The sequence below is a fragment of the Colobus angolensis genome, unplaced genomic scaffold (assembly GCF_000951035.1).
Source record: "Colobus angolensis palliatus isolate OR3802 unplaced genomic scaffold, Cang.pa_1.0 Scaffold15, whole genome shotgun sequence".
NCBI classification, from domain to species: Eukaryota; Metazoa; Chordata; class Mammalia; order Primates; family Cercopithecidae; genus Colobus; species Colobus angolensis.
In genome coordinates this window covers 11,229,385-11,254,301 of record NW_012114599.1, presented here as the reverse complement: position 1 = coordinate 11,254,301, position 24,917 = coordinate 11,229,385, and the positions used below count along the sequence as shown (strand labels likewise).

Sequence of the window (24,917 nt, the reverse complement as noted above, 5' to 3'; positions counted from 1 at the left end):
GCTGTAAAATGTTTCCTGTCAGACTTAAAGTCTGTGTTGATGTGAATGCCTGAGAGGTTTAATTAGGCATATCCGACCCCCACTTCCCATCATGGCCTGAACTGGTCTTTCAGGTTGAATTTTTAGAGAGCCCTGGCCAAGGACAAAGTCCATTCAGATAGTTGGGGGAGGTCTTAGAATTTTATTTTGGGTTGACAACTGAGTACCTATTTCAGAATTGTGGTAATGCAGTTGAAGATACTCTAGTCAGGGCTCTCTGCTCCTCCCATTTGACAGACAGCCACATCCTGAGATACCATGGTGAAGGTGAAGGCCAGAGTCAATGGATTTGGCCATACTGGGCACCTGATCACCAGGGCTGCTTTTAACTCTGGTAAAGTTGATATTGTTGCCATCAATGACCCCTTCACTGGCCTCAACTACATGGTCTACATGTTCCAGTATGATTCTACCCACAGCAAATTCCATGGCACTGTCAAGGCTGAGAACGGGAAGCTTGTCATTAACAGAAATCTCATCACCATCTTCCAGGAACGAGATCTCACCAAAATTAAATGGGACGATGCTGATGCTGAGTACATTGTGGTGTCCACCAGTGTCTTCACCACCATAGAGAAGGCTGGGGCTCACTTGCAGCAAGGAGTCAAAAGGGTCATAATCTCTGCCCTCTCTGCTGATGGCCCCATGTTCATGATGGGCGTGAACCATGAGAAATATGAAAACAGCCTCAAGATCATCAGCAATGCTCCTGTACCACCAACTTCTTAGCCCCTCTGGCCAAGCTCATCCATGACAACTTTGGCATTGTGGAAGGACTCATGACCACCATCCACACCATCACTGTCCCCCAGAAGACATTTTACAGCCTATTCTCTCTGAAGCCTGCTACCTGAAAACTTCCTCTGCAAATAAGAACTTTGGTCTCCACAATCTTTTATCTTAACCTAGACATTTCCTTTCTATTTATCCCAGGCCCCTGCAGGAAACGGTGGTGTGATGGCCACGGGGCTCTCCAGAACATCATCTCTGCATCTACTGGTGCTGCTAAAGCCGTAGGCAAGGTCATCCCTGAGCTGAATGGGAAGATTACCAGCATGGCCTTCCGCGTCCCCACCACCAATGTGTCAGTCATACATCTGACCTGTCATCTGGAAAATCCTGTCAAATATGATGACATCAAGAAGGTGGTAAAGCAGGCATCGGAGGCCCCTCAAGGGCATCCTGGCCAGCTTTAACAGCGACACCCACTCTTCCACCTTCAATGTTGGGGCTGGTATTGCCCTCAGTGACCACTTTGTCAAGTTCATTTCCTGGTATGATAATGAATTTGGCTACAACAACAGGGCATTGGACCTCATGGCCCACATGGCCTCCAAGAAGTAAGACTCCCAGACCACCAGCCTCAGGCCCTCAGCTGCTAGGAATTCCCTGTTGCACTAGGTCTCCTACCACATTGAGAATCTCCCCTCCTCACAGTTTCCATGCAGACCCCCCTGAAGAAGGAGGGGTCTAGGGAACTCCACCTCGTCATGTATCATCAATAAAGTCCTCTGTGCTCAGCCAAAAAAAAAATACTCTAGTCAGCAGGATTCCATGATTTTTCTCCAACAATATTCAACTGCTAGGTGTAGGTACAGGTAGAGAATTGAGTTTATAAACAGAGTTGAAGTTTCATTAAGTGGGTACACAGAGTAGCTAAGGATATTTTTAAGGAATGTTTGTAGTGCTGGACCACTGCATCTCAGCTGAGTAAGAAGGCAAGGAGATGAAGGCAATATGTATGAACAAGCAGTAGGGTGAAAGGATGAGGCTTCAATGAGATCAGAGGATTGTTTGAAAGGAAACACTGCAGTCAATGAACTGAAAGGAAGCCATAAAATCTAGATCTGGGAGGTAGTAATGACACAGTAGAAGGGTATGACTTATGAGTGAGCAGACATGGAGGAAAGGAGGTCTTTTGGGGGCTGAAGAAATCAAGAGATGAGATGGGTCATTCATGTGGCATTAAGGATCCAAGAATGACCACAGAAGGAACAAGAGAAACAGGCTGGAAGCCAGGTGCTAGAGTTATCAGTGAAGGAGGGGGCATGGTAGGGAGGTCAGTAGATTGCCCACAGTAAGTTGGGGTGACAAGTGGAAAAGTCTGACAACTTTAAAGAAGCTGTTTTATTTGCTGTTTAATAGAAAAAAGACTTGAAAGGGAGCAATGGAGCACAGGAATATCACCTCTGTTAGGACCAGCAGTAGCTAGGGGGGGAGAAAGCCAGCCTTGAGAGGGCTGCACGGGAGAAATTCTACTAGGGGAATAGAAGACACCAGGGTTTCAGTTAAAGTGAACAATGAAGAGAATGCACACAGAGAGAAAAAGTGCTTAGGCAAATTGTTAATTACAGACTGTGGATTATACAGAACACAAAAGACAGGTGTGGGAGGCCAGGGAAGAGCTGAAGATGGGGTTAGATTAGGTAGCGGTTCTCAGTCCTAGCCGCATAACAGAATCATCTGGGGAACTTTTGAAAATACTGATTCCTGCACCCAGATCAACTGAATTGGAATCTCTAGGGGGTAAGGCCAGAGTATGCACAGCACAGTAACCAAACTTTCAAATACAGTCATCACCCAGTATCCATGGGTGATTAGTTTCACGATCCCTGTGGATACCCAAACCCACAATGCTCAAGTCCCTTATAGAAAATGGCCTGCATAGAAGCTACACACATCCTCCCATATGATTCAAATCATCTCTAGATTACTTATAATAACTAGTACAATGTCAATGCTCTGAAACTAGTTGCTTAGGGAATAATGACAAGGAAAACAAGTCTGTACTGTACATGCTCAGTACAGATGCAACCATTCACTCTTTTCAATTTTCCATCTGAGGCTGGCTGAATCCATGGATGCGGAACCAACAAATACAGAGGACCACTTACTTGTACACACTAACACAAATAACAGATGAGAAGGCGGAAAATGGTATCGGTGTTTATCTCTGATGAGTACATCAGAATCTTAAGGGTGAATGTCTTTATACTTTCAAATTTTCTTGTGCATATTTCAGATTGAATTTTAAAAAGGGCTTTCATTTGTTTGAGGGGGATTGCTTAAAGAAAGAGATTTATAATACAGCCTCAATTTCTACTGTTTACACATGGAATTTATTTGGTCTGTCTGACCCAATCTGTTTCTGGTAAAAGGAGCATGACATGAGCTTTGAAAAAATATCTAAAACTTAAAAATAAAGGAAAAAGCAGTAGATCATGTCTTTTCAAAGTTATACTGGGGCATTGCTTAGCATGCCTATCAAGAAAGCTTCTAGGCAAATTGCTAAAGAAAGTTATATATTTCTTTATATATTGAATCCTAGCAGATTGCGTGTGTGTATGAATATATATACATATTCACACACACACACATATATATAGGTGTGTATATATATACACACACACAATGAAATATTATTCAGCCTTAAAAAAGGAAATCCTGCTGTTTGTGACAAGGAACCTAGAGGACATTATGGTAAGTGAAATGAGTCAAACATAGAAAGAAAAATACTGCATGATCTCACTTACATGTGAAATCTAAAAGTAAAAGAAAGAAAAGGGGAAAAAAATCACATAGTAACAGAGAGTAGAATGGTGGTTACCAGGGGCAGGAGAATGGGAAGATATAGGTCAAAGGGTAAGTCTAACACGCAGCATGAAGACTACAGTTAATAATATTGTATTGTATATTCGAAATCTGCTAAGACAGCTTTTAGGTGTGCTTAGTACAAAAAAAGGAGGGGGTAACCACGTGAGATGATGAATATGTTAATTTGCTTGACTATATCATTTCACTATGTATATAAAAATGTTGCATACCTTTAATATATACAATTTTTAAAAGTTAACATATAATTGGCTTATTTTTTAATGTTTTAACATTTTTGTTTTAATTTCTAATAAGATAAATACTGGCAGACCATTTGGGGGACTCCATTTTTAAGAGCCAAAGGGGTTCCTGCGACTAAAGTCTAAGACTCACTGATCTTGATCTGTTTGGCATTGCCATTTACTACTAAGGGCTCACATTACTCAGCATACTCATTTCAAAATGCCCTTCCTGGCGGACTACATAACTCCTATTTCTCCAATTCTGCTTTGAACCAGCCTTTTGCCATCTCTGGTTTCCTCATTAAGGAGTTGAATAAATTTTATTATGTATTCATTGTGTATTTGGATGACAGTCATGTATAAATTTCAGAATTACACTTTGATAGGAGGTACGATCTGCTGATTTATACAATTAGTCCTGAGGTTCTTTTCTCTGTAGTCAAAAGCTGATGAAAGAACAGGGAATATTATGAAGTGTCATAATCATTCTTAAACATTTCCCTAATGAAATGAAAGAAGACTGCAATAATCAGCTATGTCTAAAACTACTGTGTTCCTTCACAAAAGTATTTAAAAGGAAAGAACAAGTACAAAGCTTGTGAAGCAAAATGGCATAGTTTTGAAAGAATATCCAAGCTTCAGAATGCATCTGTAATTTAAGAGACAACATTTACTTTAACATGGAAGAAGTGCACACTTCCAATCTATGGCCAAGATCTTTCCCTCCCGATACAAGTTCCACCTTCCTCCCGGGAAAGAACACAGTACAACAACGTAATTTCAGCTCTGTCTGTGCAGAAATCTTTCCTAGTCAGAAAAGTATAGAAACAGCAGGAGAAATCCATAATTCTGCTACTCATTAGGAAACACTTAACACTGATCTCAAGCTTCAGTGTGTGGTAGAATTATCTGAGAGACCTGGTAGAAATACAGATTTAAATTCACTATGCAATGTGGGTGGGGCCCAAGAGTGTACACTTACAACACAGCACTCCAGGTGACTCTAATCGAAAATAAAAAATGAGCCAGGTGGAATGGTGCATGCCCATAGTCCTAGCTACTTGGGAGGCTGAGGTGGGAGGACTGCTTGAACCCAGGAGTTTGAGACCCCACCCCCAGCCCGTAAAAAATAAAAATAAAAATTCATACTTTGAGAAACTAGGGTATTAGAATTGGCCGCTTAGCTGTTCTATTTTTCTAAGAATCGTCCATGTAACCTTAATATCTAAATGTCAAGCCCCTCTACTTGATCTGAAAGGCCCTTCACAAACTGACCCAGGTCTTTAAACTTCGATTCCACTCCTACATCGATCTCTGCCCTTCAGTAACTCCCTAGGAGAGCCACACTGGACCATTGCTGCATTCCTCCTTGATGTTGACCCTTCTCTCTCTTTCCTCTTCCCTGGGAGGGACTATTTACTCTTCACAGTGGTGTGATAGGGTGGGTAAGTACATAGCACTCTGAACTCTAAAGCCAGTAGACCTGGTTTCAAATCCCAGAGCACACTCCCTTTGGTAAATGTGGTTGACCTCTTTGAGCCTGAGATGACTCCTCTATAAAATCAGAGGTAAGAATAAACCACCCCAAGGCTACTGTATGAGCACTGGCAGCATTTAGTATAGATGACAAACATGTTTATATCCCCCGACACACACAAAACCTTCAGTCTTCCCAGGAAAAACGGCCCTGTCATCTCTAAATAATATAAACATCCCTCTTGGAGATAAACACAAACACACATTTTTATATGTATACACACACACACACACACACATACATACAGGCCTGTCCTTACAGGACAGCCTATAAACCCAATTCTGGTAGGACTTATATAAGCAGATACTCAGGACGCTGCATTAAATCAAATGAGTATACTAAAGTTTTAAAAATAACACAGGCCGGGTGCCGTGGCTCACACCTGTAATCCCAGCACTTTGAGAGGCTGAGGTGGGTGGATTCACTGAGGTCAGGAGTTTGAGATCAGCCTGGCCAACCCCATCTCTACTAAAAATACAAAAATTAGCCAGGTGTGGTGGCGGGTGCCTATAATCTCAGCTACTCGAAGGCTTAGGCTGGAGAATCGCTTGAACCTGGGAGACAGAGGTTGTAGTGAGCCAAGATTGTGCCACTGCACTCTAGCCCGGGTGACAGTGTGACACTCCGTCTCAAAAAAAAAAAAAAAAGGATAATCCAAATCCGTAAGGTAGCCTACCCTCACCATCCCCCCAAAGTTGTTTTACCAGGTTTTTTTTTTTTTTAATGATATTTCTTCATATTTTGATATTTTGATGCCAAGGGGAGAAAAAGCAACCAATATGTAGGATCCCACAGTTGCCAAATAACCAAGCTTACCTACAGTAGGTGGCACATGCCTAAGTATGGAAGGCGGATGGAGTTGAAATTGACTAATCCAGTCCATGTTAAAACATTCTGAGCAGTTAGCATTATCAAACAAAAATGTTTGATAACGTAAAAACGGTGCATAAAGTATGGTTTCTTCTTTCCAAGGAGCTCAACCCATTTGGGGAAAAGTACTGACAAAATGCTTTCCTCCATAGACAGAAATAGCAATGACCACCACCCTCCAAAATTCATCTTGTTCATCCTCTTCAGGAAACAGAGGAAGTTAAAAATAAGTACAATTTGGAAGATAAAGTGTTTGTTTACAAATATCAGCGTCATAAAAAAGATTTAAAAGACTGTCTGCCAGGATGTGGAAATTCTCATCACATCCTCCTAACATCTGTGAGGGGTAATATCAGTCCTATTTTATAGATGAAGAAGCTGAGGCTCAACTGCTATATAAGCGTTAGCACCAATTCATGAAGCTTGGGTGGTGGAGCTAGGAACAAAGTTCAGTTTTAACTATAAGCTCATCTCCTTTGCTTAGAATTGAAATTTAAGTATTCTTCCAGATCTAGGTTGAGTTTTTAGGTAGTCTTCATGTTTTGTAACCGAGAAGTCTAAACCATGCCATTTTAGATGACCTGTCTTACTGTCCGTGGCTGCAGACCCATTTGGCTCCAGAATGAGTATGTTGTTTACTAATTACCATATAAATTTGTCAGGAAGTTACAGAACTCTTAAGTAACAGCCCAAATGCCAGGGATGGGGTGGGGATGGTCGGGGAGTAAGTTATGGACAAGCTTCAAGTACAGGTGGCTAAACAGCAGATCCAGCCTTAAAACAAGCAAACTTGAAGGCACAATTTTCTGTTCTTGTACCTGCTTCCCAAGCACCCTTCCTTCACATTTTATTTGATTCTCTCAACAATCCTATTATAGGAGGAAAACTGCCATAAAAAGAAAACTCTTAGCAGTTGTTCTAGTCCTTTTTCACACTGTTATAAAGACATGCCCAAGACTGGGTAATTTATAAAAGAAGAGTTGACTCACAATTCCACATGACTGGGGAGGCCTCAGGAAACTTACAATCGTGGCGGAGGCAAAGAGGCACGTCTTACGTGGCAGCAGGTGAGACAGATTGAATGAGTGAGGGGGGAAGAGCCTCTTATAAAACTATCAAATAGATCTCGTGAGAACTCACTATCACGAGAACAGCATGGGGGAAACTGCCCCCATGATCCAATCATCTCCCACCAGGTTCCACCTGGTGATTATGAGGGTTACGGGGATTACAATTCAAGATGAGCTTTGGGTGGGGACACAGTCACGCTATCTCAGCAGTGATCCCAGGTCTAGTGTTCTCTCCTTAAAACTCCAGCTACCCTAAGAATCAAAGTAACCATTAAATAATTACATAATGACCTAGGAAAATATCCCCGTTACATGAAAAAAATTTATCATGTGCAGGATAATTCTATTTTTGTGTAAAACAAAAAACGAGTATATTTTATGCCTATGTAGACATGTCAATAAGCAGAGGAAAGGTTCCAATAGTACACACCAAAGTAATGGTTCTCTCAGGTGTACAATCAAATGGACAGGAACATTTCTAGTTCTTGCGTCATTTTTTAGAGTGGTAATGTTATGGGTAATTTTCAGCTTGTTTCGGTATTAGCAAGATGTTACTTCCTCCACTTAGTGCCTTTAGGAATGCAGCCAAGACAATCCTTGCATCTTGAGTTGGGAACATTACTTGTCATTGTCTAAAGCTTCTAACTGATTGAAACCTCTGGAGGTGTAGAGTCGAGTCCTAAGTTGCAAGTCTGAGGTGCCCAAGGTTCTTTTGGTTGAAGTGGTTTCCTACCTATCACACAGAACTGCCATGAGTATGGCGAGTACTAACGTATATATGGAGGTGCTTTATTGAGCTATGCAAAGGCTGTGACTTCCCTCCCCTAAGCCCTTTCCTGTATATCTCTAGGCAGTTTGGACCTATTCAGCTGATATATTTGGCTCTGAAAAGCAGCAAATGTCACAATCCTAAAAGGACATGAAAGTTGTATTTCACTGAGTACATTAAGGGCAGCTCAATTCCTCAGTCTAACTTCCAGCAAAATGCAAATCTGAAAGACAGAAGTTCCTAGGATCTAATATAAGACTTCAGTAGAGAAGGTGAGGGAGCAATTCTCTGTGCTGCCTGGGAAACCCCCCATCTAGCTTTGACAGGAACCAGTAACTGGAAGACTCCCCAAAGTCACATTCTCTTTCTGGCAGAGGTTCCAAACAGAATCTAACAGTCATTTGATGAGTAATCTCTGGCCAAGTGAGAAGATAGCTACCAGAGGCACAGCAACTCAAGCTAATTTTCATCCTCACTCCACGACTATGACACGAATGGAAAAAACCCAAGATGTGCAGATCCATTCTGGTCAAGTTAGAGGTAGGGAGGGAATTCAGGACACGAATGTTTAGGCTAAAGCCTAAAAGTGTAAAATGGACTTGAGCAACGCACACTGGTAGATAAGCAGCTAATCAAAAAGCCTATTTATTACCTGGTTAAAAACCTAACCATCTGCTTTCCAAAAAGCCATTTGGATATATACACAACAGACCATTAACAGCCATCACCACAGTGCTTTCCAAAATTACGTGGTATATTTTAATAGGTTCTTAATCACACTAAGACCAAAAAAAAAAAAAAAATCCCATAACAAAACAATGTAATTAAAACAGCACTCATACCTACAGCAAAAGAGGTCTCTAGCCCGCCCAGCTTAATTCTGAAGTAAAAAAATGTAGCAACCCCAGCAGAAAGTTCTCCGGAAATATAGCCCTCAAGAAGGAAATACTGCTATTGAAGTCTGTAAGTAGAATATTTTCACAGTGCAAGCAAGACTAGCCATCTTCATGAGAAGTATGTAAGGAATACTCAATAGCAGGGTCACAGATGATTGCCCCTTTCACAACAGCGAATTATTTGTATCTTAATTTGGAAGATAAATAATTTGTCCGTGAGAAAATCTGCATCTCTTTTTAAAAACCTCACTGGTAATACAGATTACTAAAAACTTTGCCACAGAAAAGATGCTAACACCAAAGCTGATGTGTCAATCAACAATTTTCAGTTTGTCTTTCATCCTCTTACTGCTTCGTGCTTAACAATGTTCAGAATCTTCCAACAGAAACACCAAAGTGCTTTCTTGGAATCCTGCAGAGAATTGTCTTCTTTGAGGAAAGCACACTTTTCCAATAAGAAATGTAAGAAAGCCAATGGTCTAGATTTTAACTTTTTAAAGGTAAGCTAAATCTTTAATTTCAGAAAATCTGCTATTATACAACAAATTATTTTTTCATTCATAAAAAACAGTCCACAGCATTCATAAAACAGGGTGGCAGAATAAAGACACTTTTCAGGTGGATTCTTTAAGAACAGATGAGTAAGTTAGCAATTTAATACAGATGGAAACAAATACAATCCATATAAAAACAATCTGGGAGTGGGAGGAAAGATGTATCAACCAAAGTAAATTCAGAGTTTTCACGCATGTAACTCAACACCTGCATTTTCTTCACTTAAAAACCAAACTAAGGACCGGGCGTGGTGGCTCACACCTGTAATCCCAACACTTTGGGAGGCCAAGGCAGGTGGATCACGAGGTCAGGCAATTGAGATCATCCTGGCTAAAACGGTGAAACCCCATCTCCACTAAAAACACAAAAAATTAGCCGGGCGTGGTGGCACACACCTGTAGCCCCAGCTACTCGGGAGGGTGAAGCAGGAGAATCACTTGAACCCAAGAGGTGGAGGTTGCAGTGAGCCGAGATCACGCCACTGTACTCCAGTCTGGTTGACAGAGAGAGACTCCGTCTCAAAACTAGGTACTTTAATAGGTGTTCATAAAGAAGACCACAAAAGTACTGAAAAAATGTTAGCCTTACATATACCACCAAAAAAAAAATTTAAAAAAAGAGAAAGAAATTAATAATCCCCATCTACAACTAAGTTAATCATAGGATTTCCCTTACAGAGACAGACAGAGAAAGGTAACTTTTTACAAGCTTAGCTTTGAGGTACAATGCCTCAGAGCTCTCAACCGGGGTGTTTCCTGCTCATGCTCTTTTCACTATAAACAAATGTGGTTTATGTAGTGGAATACATACTTAAAAATTCCTTTAAAAAGAATCACAAGTTTCATTTTATATATACAACAAATTTTTAATTATGTACTGAAAATAAATTACAGGAAATAACTTTAAAATGCAACAGAGGACAAAGTCACAATAAACATTCCCATTGAATTCCCTTGGGGCGGGGGGTGAGATTGCAGTGCTCAAGATAAATATCACAAATATATCAAAAACTTCAAATTGTCTATGCATTCACACACTGACATGAGCCACAAACATTCCTTTCACAGGGACTGTACTTATTTAGCCTACCACAGGACCAGATTTTGCCATAAACTACAAAACTTTTAATACAAAATCGTATTTATATATTTATAATTCATATACATGCCCTATCTGTGATTTTAGAAAATAAAAGCTACACACTGTACAGACACTCTTAACTCATAGCTGTAGGCAACATTTTTGGATGGAATTTCTTCCCCAATAAAATTAATGGCATATTTTATGTACATGAAGGCTAAACTGCAAAAGACAGTTCAGTTTCCCAGATATGCATCTCCTTTTAGGGCAGGTTTATAAATTTAAAAAGGCAAGACAAATGTACACCTCAGAATTACTTTCTTAGCTACAAGAGTTGTCATGTAATTTCTGTGAAGTTTCTGATACATGCACTTATGTAATACTGGTATTGAAGGCGGTAAAGCAATATACACTTTTAATGTAGTGGCTCAATAAAGGCTTCATTGTCATTCCAATCTGGTTCTTGAAACAGTGATTCATAAATTCTCTAAAAATTAAAATTTCAATGGGACACTGTGTTAAAGAGACTCTAAATAGATTTCTGAAAATATTTCCCTGAAATATCCTTTTACATAAGACAAATTCACTAACATTAGATTAAGTAAAAAGAAATAAAAATTAAACATGGCACAAAGGTGCATGATTAACCAATGCTCCTCAGCAAATCTGCATGCCTTAGGAGCCATTAAAAGAATGCTTAAAACTAACAAACAATTTTCACACTCTGTGGCAGCCATCTGTGAAGCCAGTTACACTAAACTACTTCTACAGTTGATTGTAAACTTTGGTTTATTTTTATTTGAGTTCTCATTGTACAGCAAGCATGAAAAAAAAGAGAGTGGAGTCCGTGAGGAGATGAACTGTCAGTCTGTCTTTAATCTGCCATGATGAGACACCTGGTCAGTCAGGCCTGCTTTGATAGAGTTTGTTACAGACTGCCTTATGTTTTCCTCCATCAAATTATCACCCAGGGGCTTCAATACCTGTGGTATGAGAAATGTGCAAAACAAACAAAAACATGAGGTAAAAAAAGAGTTACATATAAAAATAGATATAAAAATTCAATTCAAAGCAATGATGAAAATAACCAGGAATATGGGAAATAAAAAGATGCTTCTCTCAAAAAAACTTATGATGCTACTAGACATTTTATAATGCAACAAAAATTACTTTCCTCTTATTCAAACCATTTACAATTCCTATGAGATGGATGTGCAATTCCATACCCTATATGCAGCATCAAATCTGGTATTGTGTATACAGCATTTATGCAGACCGGCCCAGACGGTCCTGCTTATTGTCCTACATGTATAAGTGTGAACACTTCAGATAGAGAAAAAGGTTAAAAATACTGTCTAATTTTTCTTCTTGTTATTGTTGGATGACAGTCTCTGTCGCTGTGCTGATGAAAGAGCACGATGAACCATTCGACGTCTAGTAACTTCAAAGAGTTTGGAAAACACCTAAAACATGAAGTGATTTGTTAGGAGAATGACTCAGAGTGCCTCGAAGCTAAAGAGTTTAAGACTACAAGAACTTGAGACTGTAGGTTCTCACCTTCCTGGGACTCCTCTGAAGCAAAAGAAAAGAGAAATGCAAAGAAATTTAGACAAGGTTTGTTGACACAGCACAGATCTGACTAGTTGATCACCTTACCTCAACTATACTGAAAATGATTTTATACACTTTAGATTCTTCCATTTAATTGTTTTGTAATAATGGTACCTCTAAAATCCTAGAATCAATGCTATTTAAGAGATGAATATTTCTCAAAAGAAGATATTGTACAATTATTGAAAATTATACTGCAGAAAATAATGATCCAAAATTTTAAAATAGCTAATTTTTTCTTAAAAGTGAAGTTGTGATAGTTTTGCATCCATCTTCTATTAGAAGATATCAAAGAAACATCAAGTAGTGAGATTGAGATAAAAATTTAAATAGAATAAATACCCAAACATAAACTTCCCAATCGGATCTGAATAGAGCATTTCTCTAAAGAGTAAATACAAAATCTAAATTAATATAGTGGGTCACTTTATAAAATAACATCATTACAAGAAAAGTCAATATCCAATCAACTTTCTTCAAAAAAATGGTCTACTTCTTCAGTCTTCGAGTTTATAGCCAAAACAAACACGGACTCGCATATCCTAGATCTTCAGATAAGCTCAATATTTCATGAGCCCAGAAATGGCATCGGAAATGCCTATTACAGAGGTCATCATTAATTACTGTAGCTTTCATTCTGGTCCTTGACATGATGTTCAAGTATTTCACAAAGATTTTAATAACATCCGTAAGTGGAATTTTCTGTCCACAGGTAATTCCAGCACACAGGAGGCAGATACACAAAATGGCTTTCCTTAGTAGATACTTGCTGGGCAAGAGTTCACAGCCTTTGAATTCTGCTTTGAGGTAAAAGATTATGATGGAACGTGGTTCTCTGCTCATGGCGCTTTGCTTTACTAATTAATATTTCCATAATACAAAAGTCAAAGTTTCCTTGGTAAGAAATCCCTACAGGATTGTTCCTCATAGTACATCAGGAAATCACTACTATCTTCATGGAAGGCAATGAAGACCTGTCTACCATCCAGCATTTCTCCTGCATTGCTGCTTGCCAGTATTAGGAAAAAACTTATTTTCCTTTCCAAAAGCACCACTTCCAAACTTCTTCTCCTTACCTTCAAATCATTCATTGTTTATATTTTCTTTACTCAAAGAAAAAAAATCATTACAGATTCTGATCCTGCCCACCGTCTGGTATAATCAGGCCTACAACTAAGAATCTATCCAGAGGACAGTACAGATTTAGGCTAACCAAAGTACATTAAAATTGTAACTTTAAGGAAAAAATCTTCAATTCATAAAGATTCTACATCTGAAAACAGAAGACATTCTTTTGACATTTCTCATATGAAGGAAAAGTAGGAGTACAAATACTGCAAAGGATGGAAAATCACAGGAAAATAAGATTAGCCACTGAAAAACCAAAAGATAGATACCAACCTGTTCCCATAGTGTTTCAGCAATCTGATCAATCATTGTTCCAATTTCTCTGAATTCCCCAGAGTATTTAACATATGCCCAAGTACAAAGAAATGTCAGTGCTAACCCCATGACAAGGTTACACAAGACGGCTATAGAGTTTAGGCCAATGAAGCCAGTCAGTCCTGAGATTATATACATAGCAAACATGACCGCAAACAGTGTGGCTGGGGTACGAGCAGCATAGAAGATATTTTTGCCATCATTGTGCTTTATAAAATTTGCATAGGTTTCTTCAATTTCAGCTTCAAGCTGGTCCTGATAACGACGGCAGAACTCATCTCCACCCATCTTTTTTACAGAACGAAATTGTTTTATCGCCACTTCCTTGAGATCCAAGTGTTTTCGCTCCAGATCTGAAGGTGCAATGTAAGGCTTGTCCCCTCCACATACCTGGACAGAGAGAATTACAGTATTACATGCTAGAAATAATTAACACTTGAAAGAAGTTCCTGTTCATAGATTTTAGTCTCAGAAAGTCAAACCACTTACATGATTCAGTTTTAAACTCACAATACCTCACAGGTTATCATAATCTAGTTATTTTTTATATGTTGAACCTACTCAAGCAAAATAATTTTCCAATTATGACTAACTAAAACTGAAGACAGAAAAATTTTACACTGCGCTCTGTACCTGCCTTCACTTGACCATCCATACACCATAATAGTACACAAAATTGTTGGCAAGAGAGTGGTTAAAAGATAATGCCCCAAAAACATATTTTAATGTTTGAGCAAGCAAGTACAGAAACTGCTCCTGGCCTTAAACTAATGCTACTAACATCAGAAGTCACTAATAACAGCACTCTGAATCACACATTTGTCAGAAGATATTTCAGTAGAGTTTATCTAACAACTTACTGCTCAAATTCTGCTCTCTAAAATGTGAATTATTTTCTTATAGTTTATTTCCAGCAAAGACCATAAAGGGGAATTAGGGAATAATGTACCAAAAGCTGCATGAAGTAGCTCAATTATTTTAAAATATTTTTTTAAGTACTTTTTAAAAAAATTTAAAAATCTTTTCACTCCAGCTTCAAATTTAAATTTTAGGTACAAACCTGTTCCATACTTTTACAATAGGTATCTCTTGCTCCTGCTACTGCAGCAAGATTATTAGCTTCAGCTGTTGCCTAAAAAAATAAAATGTGCCATTATTATGCAAAAAAATACTCTATGACTCTAAAAATTCTGATTAACATAAGTTATGTACAATAAACAAGTCTGAAAATGAACCAAATAAAGTAACTTCCAGTTTTTCTTTCCTATGGAAGGGTACATTGGTATAAAGGATACAATGGTAAGTGGTTCCAATAGGACTGCCTGCCTAAGTTTGTTTCACTTAGGTTGATATTAAAGTGTGTCTGTAGAAAACACCACATATGCTCAGCAAATGGATAAAGGTAAATAGATATAACCCTAAAATGTGTGGATCTCCAGGTGCTAGGAATCAAGAATTACCCATATGGTTCTCTCTCTCATGATCAGTATTTTACAAGACATTTTCAAACCCACAGAACTTATTGCACGAATTTTTATCAGAAAATACTGTTTAATCTATTATAAAATGGAAAAATAGTCTAACATAGTAAATTTTTAAAAATATGAATGGGTTAAAATGGCACTGTCCCAAAAGAACACCATTTGAAAGAGGAAAAAATGAAAGACTATATATTCACTAGAAGTAGCTCTAAATCATTAACACCAAATAAAAATAAGACTTATTTCAAACAACATTCATTGTCAAAGACTCAGAATAGAAGCAGCTTAGTTCAGAGAGGCCCACATTAAGTCATCTTATAAAACAGAAATTTTCCTGTACTTTGAGCATCGGGAGAGAAGGTATTGTGGACTCTTACTTCTGGTGGCCTAGACACATGGAAGGCCTACAATGTGCAGTTACAAAAAACGTATGAAATCTTAGGACCCATGACACATACGGCCTTAAGCAAAATGTATTTGCGTGCAAAAAAGCACCCCCCATTTTCAGCATTTCTCTCTAAAGCAAAGATTTTTATTCTCCCTCATAAATATGTATATGTACAACACACATCACTCTCTCACTCTCTCTACCTGAAGCATGGACTTTGGATGTGGAAGTTCCTCTCCTTGATAAATTTTGATGTAAGCCTAAAAAGGGAGAAGATTTGTTAGACTGATGGGTTATGCAATTTGGCTCACATCCCCAAAGAAAGAAAAGTCATTAAATATTAAAATAATTCACACCATTAAAAGTAAATTCTAGGCTTTAAAAATCACCTTATTCCAACAAAGTTAACCCTGTTCTCAGTATTATTAAATTATATGCTGCTAGATAATATCATAGATATTTCTATAACAAATAAAACATAAAAGTTGTAACGCATAAAGTTAGATATAAAATGCCATCCTCTTTATGAAAATAAATTCACAATTACCCCCTACTGCCAGTGTTTTAATATTTAAAAAAAATTTTTTTCTCTTTCTTTACAGATGGGGTCTCACCCTGACACTGAGGCTGGAGTGCAGTGGGATGATCACAGCTTACTGCAACCTCGAATTCCTGGGCTCAAGTGATCTCCCTGCCTCAGTTTCCCAAGTGGCTGAAACTACAAGGTGTGTGCCACCACATCCAGCTTAAGAAACAATTTTATCCAGTATTTTACTTTGACCAGCTTAAACTGTATTTCAGCTCAAGAAAAAAAAAAAAAACTTAATTTGTGGTTTAAGAGTAAGAAGGAAAAGATGAGAGTTTGTTAGAAATCCATATAGGGTCTTTCATCTCAACTTTTTTTTTTTTTAAGACGGAATTTCGTTCTTATTGCCCAGGCTGGAGTACAATAGCACAACCTCAGTTCACCACAACTTCCGCCTCCTGGGTTCAAGGGACTGTCCTGCCTCAGCCTCTCGAGCAGTTGGGATTACAGGCATGCACCACCATGCCCAGCTAATTGTGTATTTTTAGTAGAGACGGGGTTTCACCACGTTGGCCAGGCTGGTCTTGAATTCCCAACCTCAGGTGATTAGCCCACATCAGCCTCCCAAAGTGCTGGGATTACAGGCATGAGCCACTGTGCCCGACTCATCTCAACTTTCTACTGACAAAATTCATTCATAATTGGGAAGGAAGCAGAGCAAGATGGCCAAATAGAAGCCTCCAGTGATCACCACCTCACAGGAATATCAAATTGAACAACTATCTACATAAAAAAGCACCTTCATAAGAACCAAAAATCAGAAGCAATCACAGTACCTGGTTTTAACTTCAAATCACTGAAAGAGTCACTGAAGAGGATAGGAAAAATAGTCTTGAATCGCCTACACCACCTCTCCCCCATCCTCTCAGCAGCAACCACATGGTGTGGAGAGAGAATCTGTGTGTTTAGGGAAGGAGAAAGCAGTGACTGTGGAATTTTTGCAATGAAATTCAGTGCTGCCCTGCCACAGTGGAAAGCAACATGGGGCAGAACTCAGCCAGCACCCATGGAGGGAGCATTTAGACCAGCCCTAGGCAGCCAGCCCTGACACCATGGGCTACAGTGCTCTGAGGTCCTAAAAAACCTTGAAAGGCAATCTAGGCCCCAAGAACTGCAATTCCTGGGCAAGTCCTGGTGCCGTGCTGGGCTCAGAGCCAGCGGACTTCGGGTGCATATGATATAGTAAGACACCAGCTAGGGCAGCCAAGGGAGTGCTTATGTCACTCCTCCCCCAAGCCCAGGCAGTGTAGTTCACAGCTCTAAGACAGAGTCTTTCCTTCTGCTTGGGAAGAGAGGAGAGGGGAGAGGAAAGAGGCCTTTGTTTTACAATTTGGTTACCAGCTCAGACACAGTAGAATGCGGCATAAGGCAGAGTCCTAAGGCCCCAATTTCAGTCCCCAGCTCCCAGACAAGATTTCTAAACACACCCTGGGCTGGAAGGGAACCCACTGTCTTCAGGGGTATGACCAAGTCCTGGCAGGGTTCATCACCTGCTGACTCAAGAGCCTTTGGGCTCTGAATAAGCAGCAGTGGTAGCCAGGCAGTACTTACTATAGGTCTTGGGTGAGATTCAGAAATGTGTTGCCTTCAGGTGTGACCCAGCACATTCCCAGATGTTGTAGCTATGAGGAGAGTCTCCTTCTGCTTGAGTAAAGGAGAGGAAGGCCAGGCACAGTGGCTCACACCTGTAATCCCAGCAATTTGGGAGGCCAAGGTGGACAGATCACCAGAGGGCATCTCTGAACCCACCCAAGGCCAGAGGGAACTTGCTAGATTCACCACCTGCTGATTGCAGAACCTTTGGGCCTTGATTGACCACAGGCAATAACCACGCAATAGTCACCATGGGCCTTGGGAAAGACCCACTGCTGTGCTGGCTTCAGGTCTGACCAGTGAAGTCCCAGGGATGGTGGCCACAATGGTGCTTGTGTCCCCCCTCCCCCAGCTCCAGGCAGCTCAGCACAGAGATAGAGACTCCATTTGTTTGAGAGAAAGTAAGAGAAGAGAACAAGAGTCTCTGCCTGGTAATCCAGGGAATTCTCCTGGATCTTACCCAAGAGCACCAAGGCAGTACCTCTACAAATCTGCAAGAACCACAGCATTATGGGCTTGAAACATCCCTAATGCAGACACAGCTGCAGTGACCAAGATCACAACACCCAAGTCCTTTCAAATAGTTAGAAAGCCTTCCCAAAGATGACAGGTACAAACAAGCCCAGACTGTAAAGACTATAACAAATACCTAACTCTTCAATGTCCAGACACCAACAAATATTCACAAGCATCAAGACCATCCAAGAAAACATGACCTCACTAAACAAACTGAAATAAAGCACCAGTGACCAACCCTGGAGAGATAGAGATAAGTGACCTTCAGAGAATTCAAAATAGCAGTTTTGAGGAAACTCTAACAAATTCAAGATAACACAGAGAAGGAATTCAGAATCCTTTCAGACAAAGTGAACAAACAGACTGAAATAATTGTAAAGAATCAAGCAGAAATCCTGGATCTGAAAAATGCAACTGACATACTGAATAATGCATCCAAGCCTCTTTTTTATTTTTTTTTTGAGATAGGGTCTTGCTCTGTCTCCCAGACTGGAGTGCAATGGTGCAATACTGGCTCACTGCAACCTCTGCATCCCAGGCTCAAAAGATCCTCCTACCTCAGTGTCCCAAATAGCTGGAACTACAGGCATGCACTATCATGCCTGGCTAATTTTTGTATTTTCTGTAGAGACGAGGTTCCACCATGTTGCCCAGAGTCGGTCTCAAATGATCTGCTCACCTCAGCCTCCCAAAGTGCTGGGATTATAGGCATGAGCCACCTCACCCGGCCTCAGAGCTTAACACAAGACCAGAACAAGCAGAAGAATTAGTCAGCTTGGAGACAGGTTATTTGAAAATACACAGCTGAGACAAAAGAAAAAAGAATGGAAAAGAATGAAACATGCCTACAAGATCTAGAAAATAGCCCCAAAAGGACAAATCTAAGAGTTCACTGCCTTAAAGAGGAGTAGATAAAGAGATAGGGGTAGAAGGTTTATACAAAGCAGTAACAAGAGAACTATCCACACCTAAATACCAATATTTAAGAACAAAAGATTATAGAACACCAAGCAGACTTGACCCAAATAAGACTACCTCAAGACTACCTACCAAACAAACTCCCAAAGATCAAGGGTAAAGAATGGATCCTGGCTGGGCATGGTGGCATATGCCTGTAATCCCAGCACTTTGGGAGGTCAAGGTGGGGGGACTGCCTGACCCTGGAGTTCAAGACCAGCCTGAACAACGTAGAGAAATGACATCTCTATTAAAAACAACAACAGACCAGGCATGGTGGCTCAAGACCAGGCTGAGATGGGAGGATCACTTGAGGCCAGGAGTTGGAGACCAGCCTGTTAAACATAGCAAGACCCCATTTCTATTAAACAACAAGAAGCAAGAATGGATCCTAAATGTATCAAGAGAAAAGAAACACACAACACACAAAAGAGCTCCAACACATCTGGGAGTAGACTTCTCTGTGGAAACCTTACAGGCCAGGAGAGAGTAGCATGACATAAAGTGCTGAAGGAAAAAAACATTTTTCCTAGAATAGTATATCCAATGAAAATACTTCAAACATGAAGGAGAAATAAAGACTTCCTCAAACAAAAGCTGAGGGATTTTATCAACATCAGACTTGTCCTACAATAAAGGATTTTAATGAGCAGTAAGAAATGACCTAAAGGTACAAAACTCACTGGTAATAGTAAATACACAGAAAAACAGAATATTATAACACTAATTGTGGTGTGTAAACTAATCATATCCTGAGTAGAAAAACTAAAAGACGAACCTATAAAAAATATTAACAATCACAACTCTTCCAGACATAGACAGTATACTATCAATAGAAACAACGAAAAGTTTCAAAAGTGGGGGGATAAAGTTTACAGTGTAGAATTTTTATTAGTTTTCTCCTTCCTTGTTAGTTTGCTTAGGCAATCAGTGTTATCAGTTTAAAATAAATATATTATAATTGCAAACCTCACGGTAACCTCAAAAGACATAAACAGATACACAAAAAATAAAAAGAAATTAAAACATACCACCAGAGAAAATCACCTTCACTAAAAGGAAGACAGGAAGGTAGGAAGACCGCAAAACCACCAGAAAACAATAACAACGTGGCAGAGGTTAACTTCTTATCAGTAACTTTGAGTGTAAATGGGCTAAACTCTCCAATTAAAAGGCACCGAGTGGCTGAATGGGTTTTAAAAACTGGTGATACACACTTCATCTATAAAGACACGCAGAGACTGAAAATAAAAGTATGGAAAAAGATATTCCATGCAAATGGAAACCAAAATAAGAGTAGAAGAAGCTACACTTATATCAGACAAAGAAGTTCATTATATAATGATAAAGGGATCAATTCAAGAAGAGGATATAACAATTGTAAATATATATGCACCCAATACTGGAGCACCCAGATATATAAAGCAAGTATTATTAGAAACTAAAGAAAGAGGGCTGGGCGTGGTGGCTCATGCCTGTAATCCCAGCACTTTGGGAGGCCAAGGCAAGTGGACCACTTGAGGTCAGGAGTTCGAGACCAGCCTGGCCAACATGGTGAAACCCCATCTCTACTAAAAATACGAAAATTAGCTGGGCATGGTGGTGTGTTACTGTAGTCCCAGCTACTCAGGAGACTGAGGCAGGAGAATCACTTGAACCTGGCAGGCAGAGGTTGCGGTGAGCTGAGATTGCTCCACTGCACTCCAGCCTGGGCAAAAGAGCGAGACTTGGTCTCAAAATAAATAAATAAATAAATAATGAAATTATATCAAGTATTTTCTCTGACCACAATGGAATAAAACCAATAATGAGGAATTTTGGAAACTATACAAACACATGGAAATTATATTAATACAACAGCCTCTCGAATGACCACTAGGTCAATGAAGAAATTAAGAAAGAAATGAACACATTCTTGAAACAAATGAAAATGGAAGCACAACATACCAAATGTATGGGATACGGCATTAAGCGGTACTAAGAAAGTATACAGTAATAAATGCCTACATCGAAACAGAGGAAAAACTTCAAATAAACAACCTAACCATACATCTTAACCAGAAAAGGCAGAGCAAACCAAACCCAAAATTAGAGGAAACTTAATGAAATTGAAATAAAAATAATACAAAAGATCAATGAAGCAAAAAGTTGATTCTTTAAAAAGATAAAGTCAACAAACCTTTAGCCACACTAAGAAAAAAAGAGAGACGACCCAAATAAATAAAATCAGAGATGAAAAAGGAGACATTACAACTGATACCACAGAAATCCAAAGGATCATTAGAGGCCACCATGAACAACTATATGCCAATACATGGGAAAGCCTAGAAGAAATGGATCAATTCCTAGACATATACAACCTACCAAGATTGATCCATGAAGAAATCTAAAACCTGTCAGACCAATAACAACTAACCAGATCAAAGCCATAATAAAAAGTCTCCCAACGAAGAAAAGCCTGAAAGCTAATGGCTTCATTGCTGAATTTTATCAAACATTTAAAGAACTACTACCAATCCTACTCAAACTATTCCGAAAACCAGAGGAGGAGGGAATACTTCTAAACCAATACTACAAGGCCAGTATTATCCTGATACCAAAACCAGAAAAAGACTCATCAAAAAATTACAGACCAATATACCTAATGAACATTGTTGCAAAAATCCTAAATAAAATACTAGTAAACTGAATTCAACAACACATTAAAACAATCATTCATTATCACCAAGGGTCAGACAGGGATGCAAGGATAGTTCAACATACACAAATCAATCAATCAGTCAGTGAGTGTGAGACATTGTATCACCAGAATGAAGGACAAAAACCATATGACCATTTCAATTGATGCTGAAAAAGCATTTGATAAAATTTCAATATCCCTTCATAGTAAAAATCCTCAAAAGGTACAGAAGGAACAGATCTCAATATAATAAAAGCTATATAAAACAGACCCACAGCTAGTATCATACTAAACTGGGAAAAATTGAAAACCTTTCCTTTAAGATCTGAAACAAAACAAGGAAACCCACTTTCACCACTGCTATTCTACACAGTACTGAAAGTTGTACTTCAGTACAAACTTTGAGAAAATGACAGTGGCTTCAATAAATGGTGCTGGGAAAACTGAATATCCATATGCAGAGGAATGAAACTAGACCCCATCTCTAGCCACATATGAAAATCAAATCCAAATGGATTAAAGACTTAAATCTAAGACCCCAAACTATGAAATTACTAAAAGAACACATCAGTGGCCAGGCATGATGGCTCACACCTGTAATCCCAGCACTTTGGGAGGCAGAGGCAGGCAGATCACTTGAGTTCAGGAGTTCGAGACCAGCCTGGCCAACACGGTGAAACCCTGTCTCTACTAAAAATACAAAAATTAGCTGGCATGGTGGCAGGCGCCTGTAATCCCAGCCACTCAGGAGACTGAGGCCAGGCGAATTGCTTGAACCCGGGAAGCGGAGGTTACAGCAAGCCGAGATCACGCCACTGCACTCCAGCCTGGGCGACAGAGCAAGGTTCCATTTCAAAAAAGAAAAAGAAAAAAAGAAGAAGAAAACATTGGGGAAACCCTCCAGGACACCGGTCTGGGAAAAGATTTCTTCAGTAATACCCTACAAGCACAGGCAACCAAAGCAAAAATAAACGCATGGGATCATATCAAGTTAAAAAGCTTTTGCACATCAAAAAAAGTGAAGACGCAACCCACAGAATGGGAGAAAATATTTGCAAACTACTCATCTGATAAGAGATTAGTAACCAGAATATATAAGGAGTTCAAACGACGCTATAGGGAAAAGAAAAAAAAAACGAACGATCTGATCAAAACACGGGCAAAAGATCTGAACAGACATTTCTCAAAAGACATACAAATAGGACACAGGATATGAAAACATCACTGATCATCAGAGAAATGCAAATCAAACTACAGAAAGATATCATCTTCCTCCATTTAAAACGGTTTTTATCCAAAAGACAGGCAATAACAAATGTTGGCAAGGATGTAGAGAAAAGGGAATCCTCGTACACTGTTGGCAGAAAGGTAAATTAGTACAACCACTATGGAGAACAGTCTGAGGTTCCTCAAAAGACTAAAAATAAAACGACCATATGATCCAGCAATCCCACTGCTAGGTATATACCCAAAAGAAAAAAAAATCAGTATATAGAAGATATATCTGCACTTTCATGTTTATTGCAGCACTAGTCACTACAGCTACAATTTGGAAGCAACCTAAGTGTCTATCAGTATACGAATGGATAAAGAAATGTGGTACATATACACAATTAAGTACTATTCAGCCATATAAAAGAATGAGATCCTGTCATTTGCAACAACATGATGGAACTGGAGGACATTATGTTAAGTGAAATAAGCCAGGCACAGAAAACACAAACATCACATGTTCTCACTTATTTGTGGAAACTAAAACTTTAAACAATTGAACTCATGAGATAGAGTACTAGAATGATGGTTACTAGAGTCTAGGAAACCATCGTTCTAGTACTCTGCTATGCTATCAAATACTAGATCTTATTCTAACTATATTTTCCTAGACTCTAGTCTAGACTAGAGGTTGGAGGGGGAACAGAGACGGTTAATGGGTACAAAAATATAGTTAGAATAAGATCTAGTACTTGATAGCATAACAGGGTAGTTACAGTCAATAATAACTTACTGTACATTTTAAAATAACTAAAAGAGTATAATTAGATTGTAACATAAGGAAGGGATACATGCTTGAGGTGATGGATACCCTACTTACTCCAATATGATTATGATGCACTGTATGCCTGTATCAAAAATATCTCATGTACCCCGTAAGTATATATACTACATACCCACAAAAATTTTAAAAAGTAAAAATAAATTTTAAAAAATTCATTCATAACTAAACAAAGATAATATGAGAGTAACTATCAAGTATCCAATAAGTGAACAAAATACACTCTTAGTTAAAACTACTACAAATAATACAACCTTCCACAACAGTCTTGTTCTGGCAGGCAAGCTATAAAGACTAGAAAAGAATAGGGGGAAAAAAAACCTATGAATACTTTACTTGAACCAATATAAATACTTTCAGCTGTTCTTATCAAGTCCTCAGAACTCTGAGGGAGTGTTTTTGTGGGAAGTAAGGATGTAAAATTATGTTCTCCATTCCTATTGTCATTCACTAATGACAGAGTAGTATTATAGTATGATGAATGGCTTGTTCTCTCCATATCTGAGATGGAGAAAAAGATAATTTTGTAAATAAATTAAATCACTGTCTAGGAGACAGAAATCTGCTATAATCTTTTAAATATCCTTAAACACAGGTACATCTAATTCAAGTCAGAAAGATAAATTACAAATCTTACTCTTTTTTGTTTTAAAATAAAGACAAGGAATTTCTTACATATACAGATGAGTTTTAAGTCAACTACATTTCTATCTTAGAAAAAGCCGTTTAAGAGCTCACCTACCTTAAAATATTCTACAAGATCTCTACAAGTGACTTTAGATCCACTTATCTCTTTTTCTACCAAATTTTCAGGGGCAAGCAGCAATGGAACCAGATTTCGAAGCTCTCGTTTAAAGTCTTCATCAATATCTAGAAAACACAAAATTGAGCAGCATATTAGTCCAAAAAAAATTAGGTCCCTATTGGTATGATTTCATAAAATTCTGTTTTACGAAA

General features: G+C 38.9%; 1 protein-coding gene and 1 pseudogene across 2 annotated transcripts in view; one reads left to right on the top strand and one right to left on the bottom strand.

Annotated features, from left to right (window-relative positions):
- The first annotated feature begins 284 nt into the window (after positions 1-284).
- On the top strand, positions 285-1,383 carry LOC105507460 (annotated as a pseudogene). Its single transcript, XR_001001103.1, has 2 exons — positions 285-864; positions 973-1,383. The product of XR_001001103.1 is annotated as a glyceraldehyde-3-phosphate dehydrogenase-like (transcript).
- Positions 1,384-10,416: 9,033 nt separating this feature from the next.
- Positions 10,417-24,917, bottom strand: part of ATL2 (atlastin GTPase 2) — an 87,654-nt gene continuing 73,153 nt past the window's right edge. The window contains exons 9-13 of the mRNA XM_011936032.1: positions 24,703-24,880; positions 15,779-15,835; positions 14,767-14,838; positions 13,665-14,096; positions 10,417-11,635 (exon numbers count right to left, since the gene is read on the bottom strand). Of these exons, the coding sequence (XP_011791422.1) occupies positions 11,516-11,635; positions 13,665-14,096; positions 14,767-14,838; positions 15,779-15,835; positions 24,703-24,880 (859 nt within the window). The 3' untranslated portion in view covers positions 10,417-11,515. The remainder of the gene's footprint in view (positions 11,636-13,664; positions 14,097-14,766; positions 14,839-15,778; positions 15,836-24,702; positions 24,881-24,917) is intronic.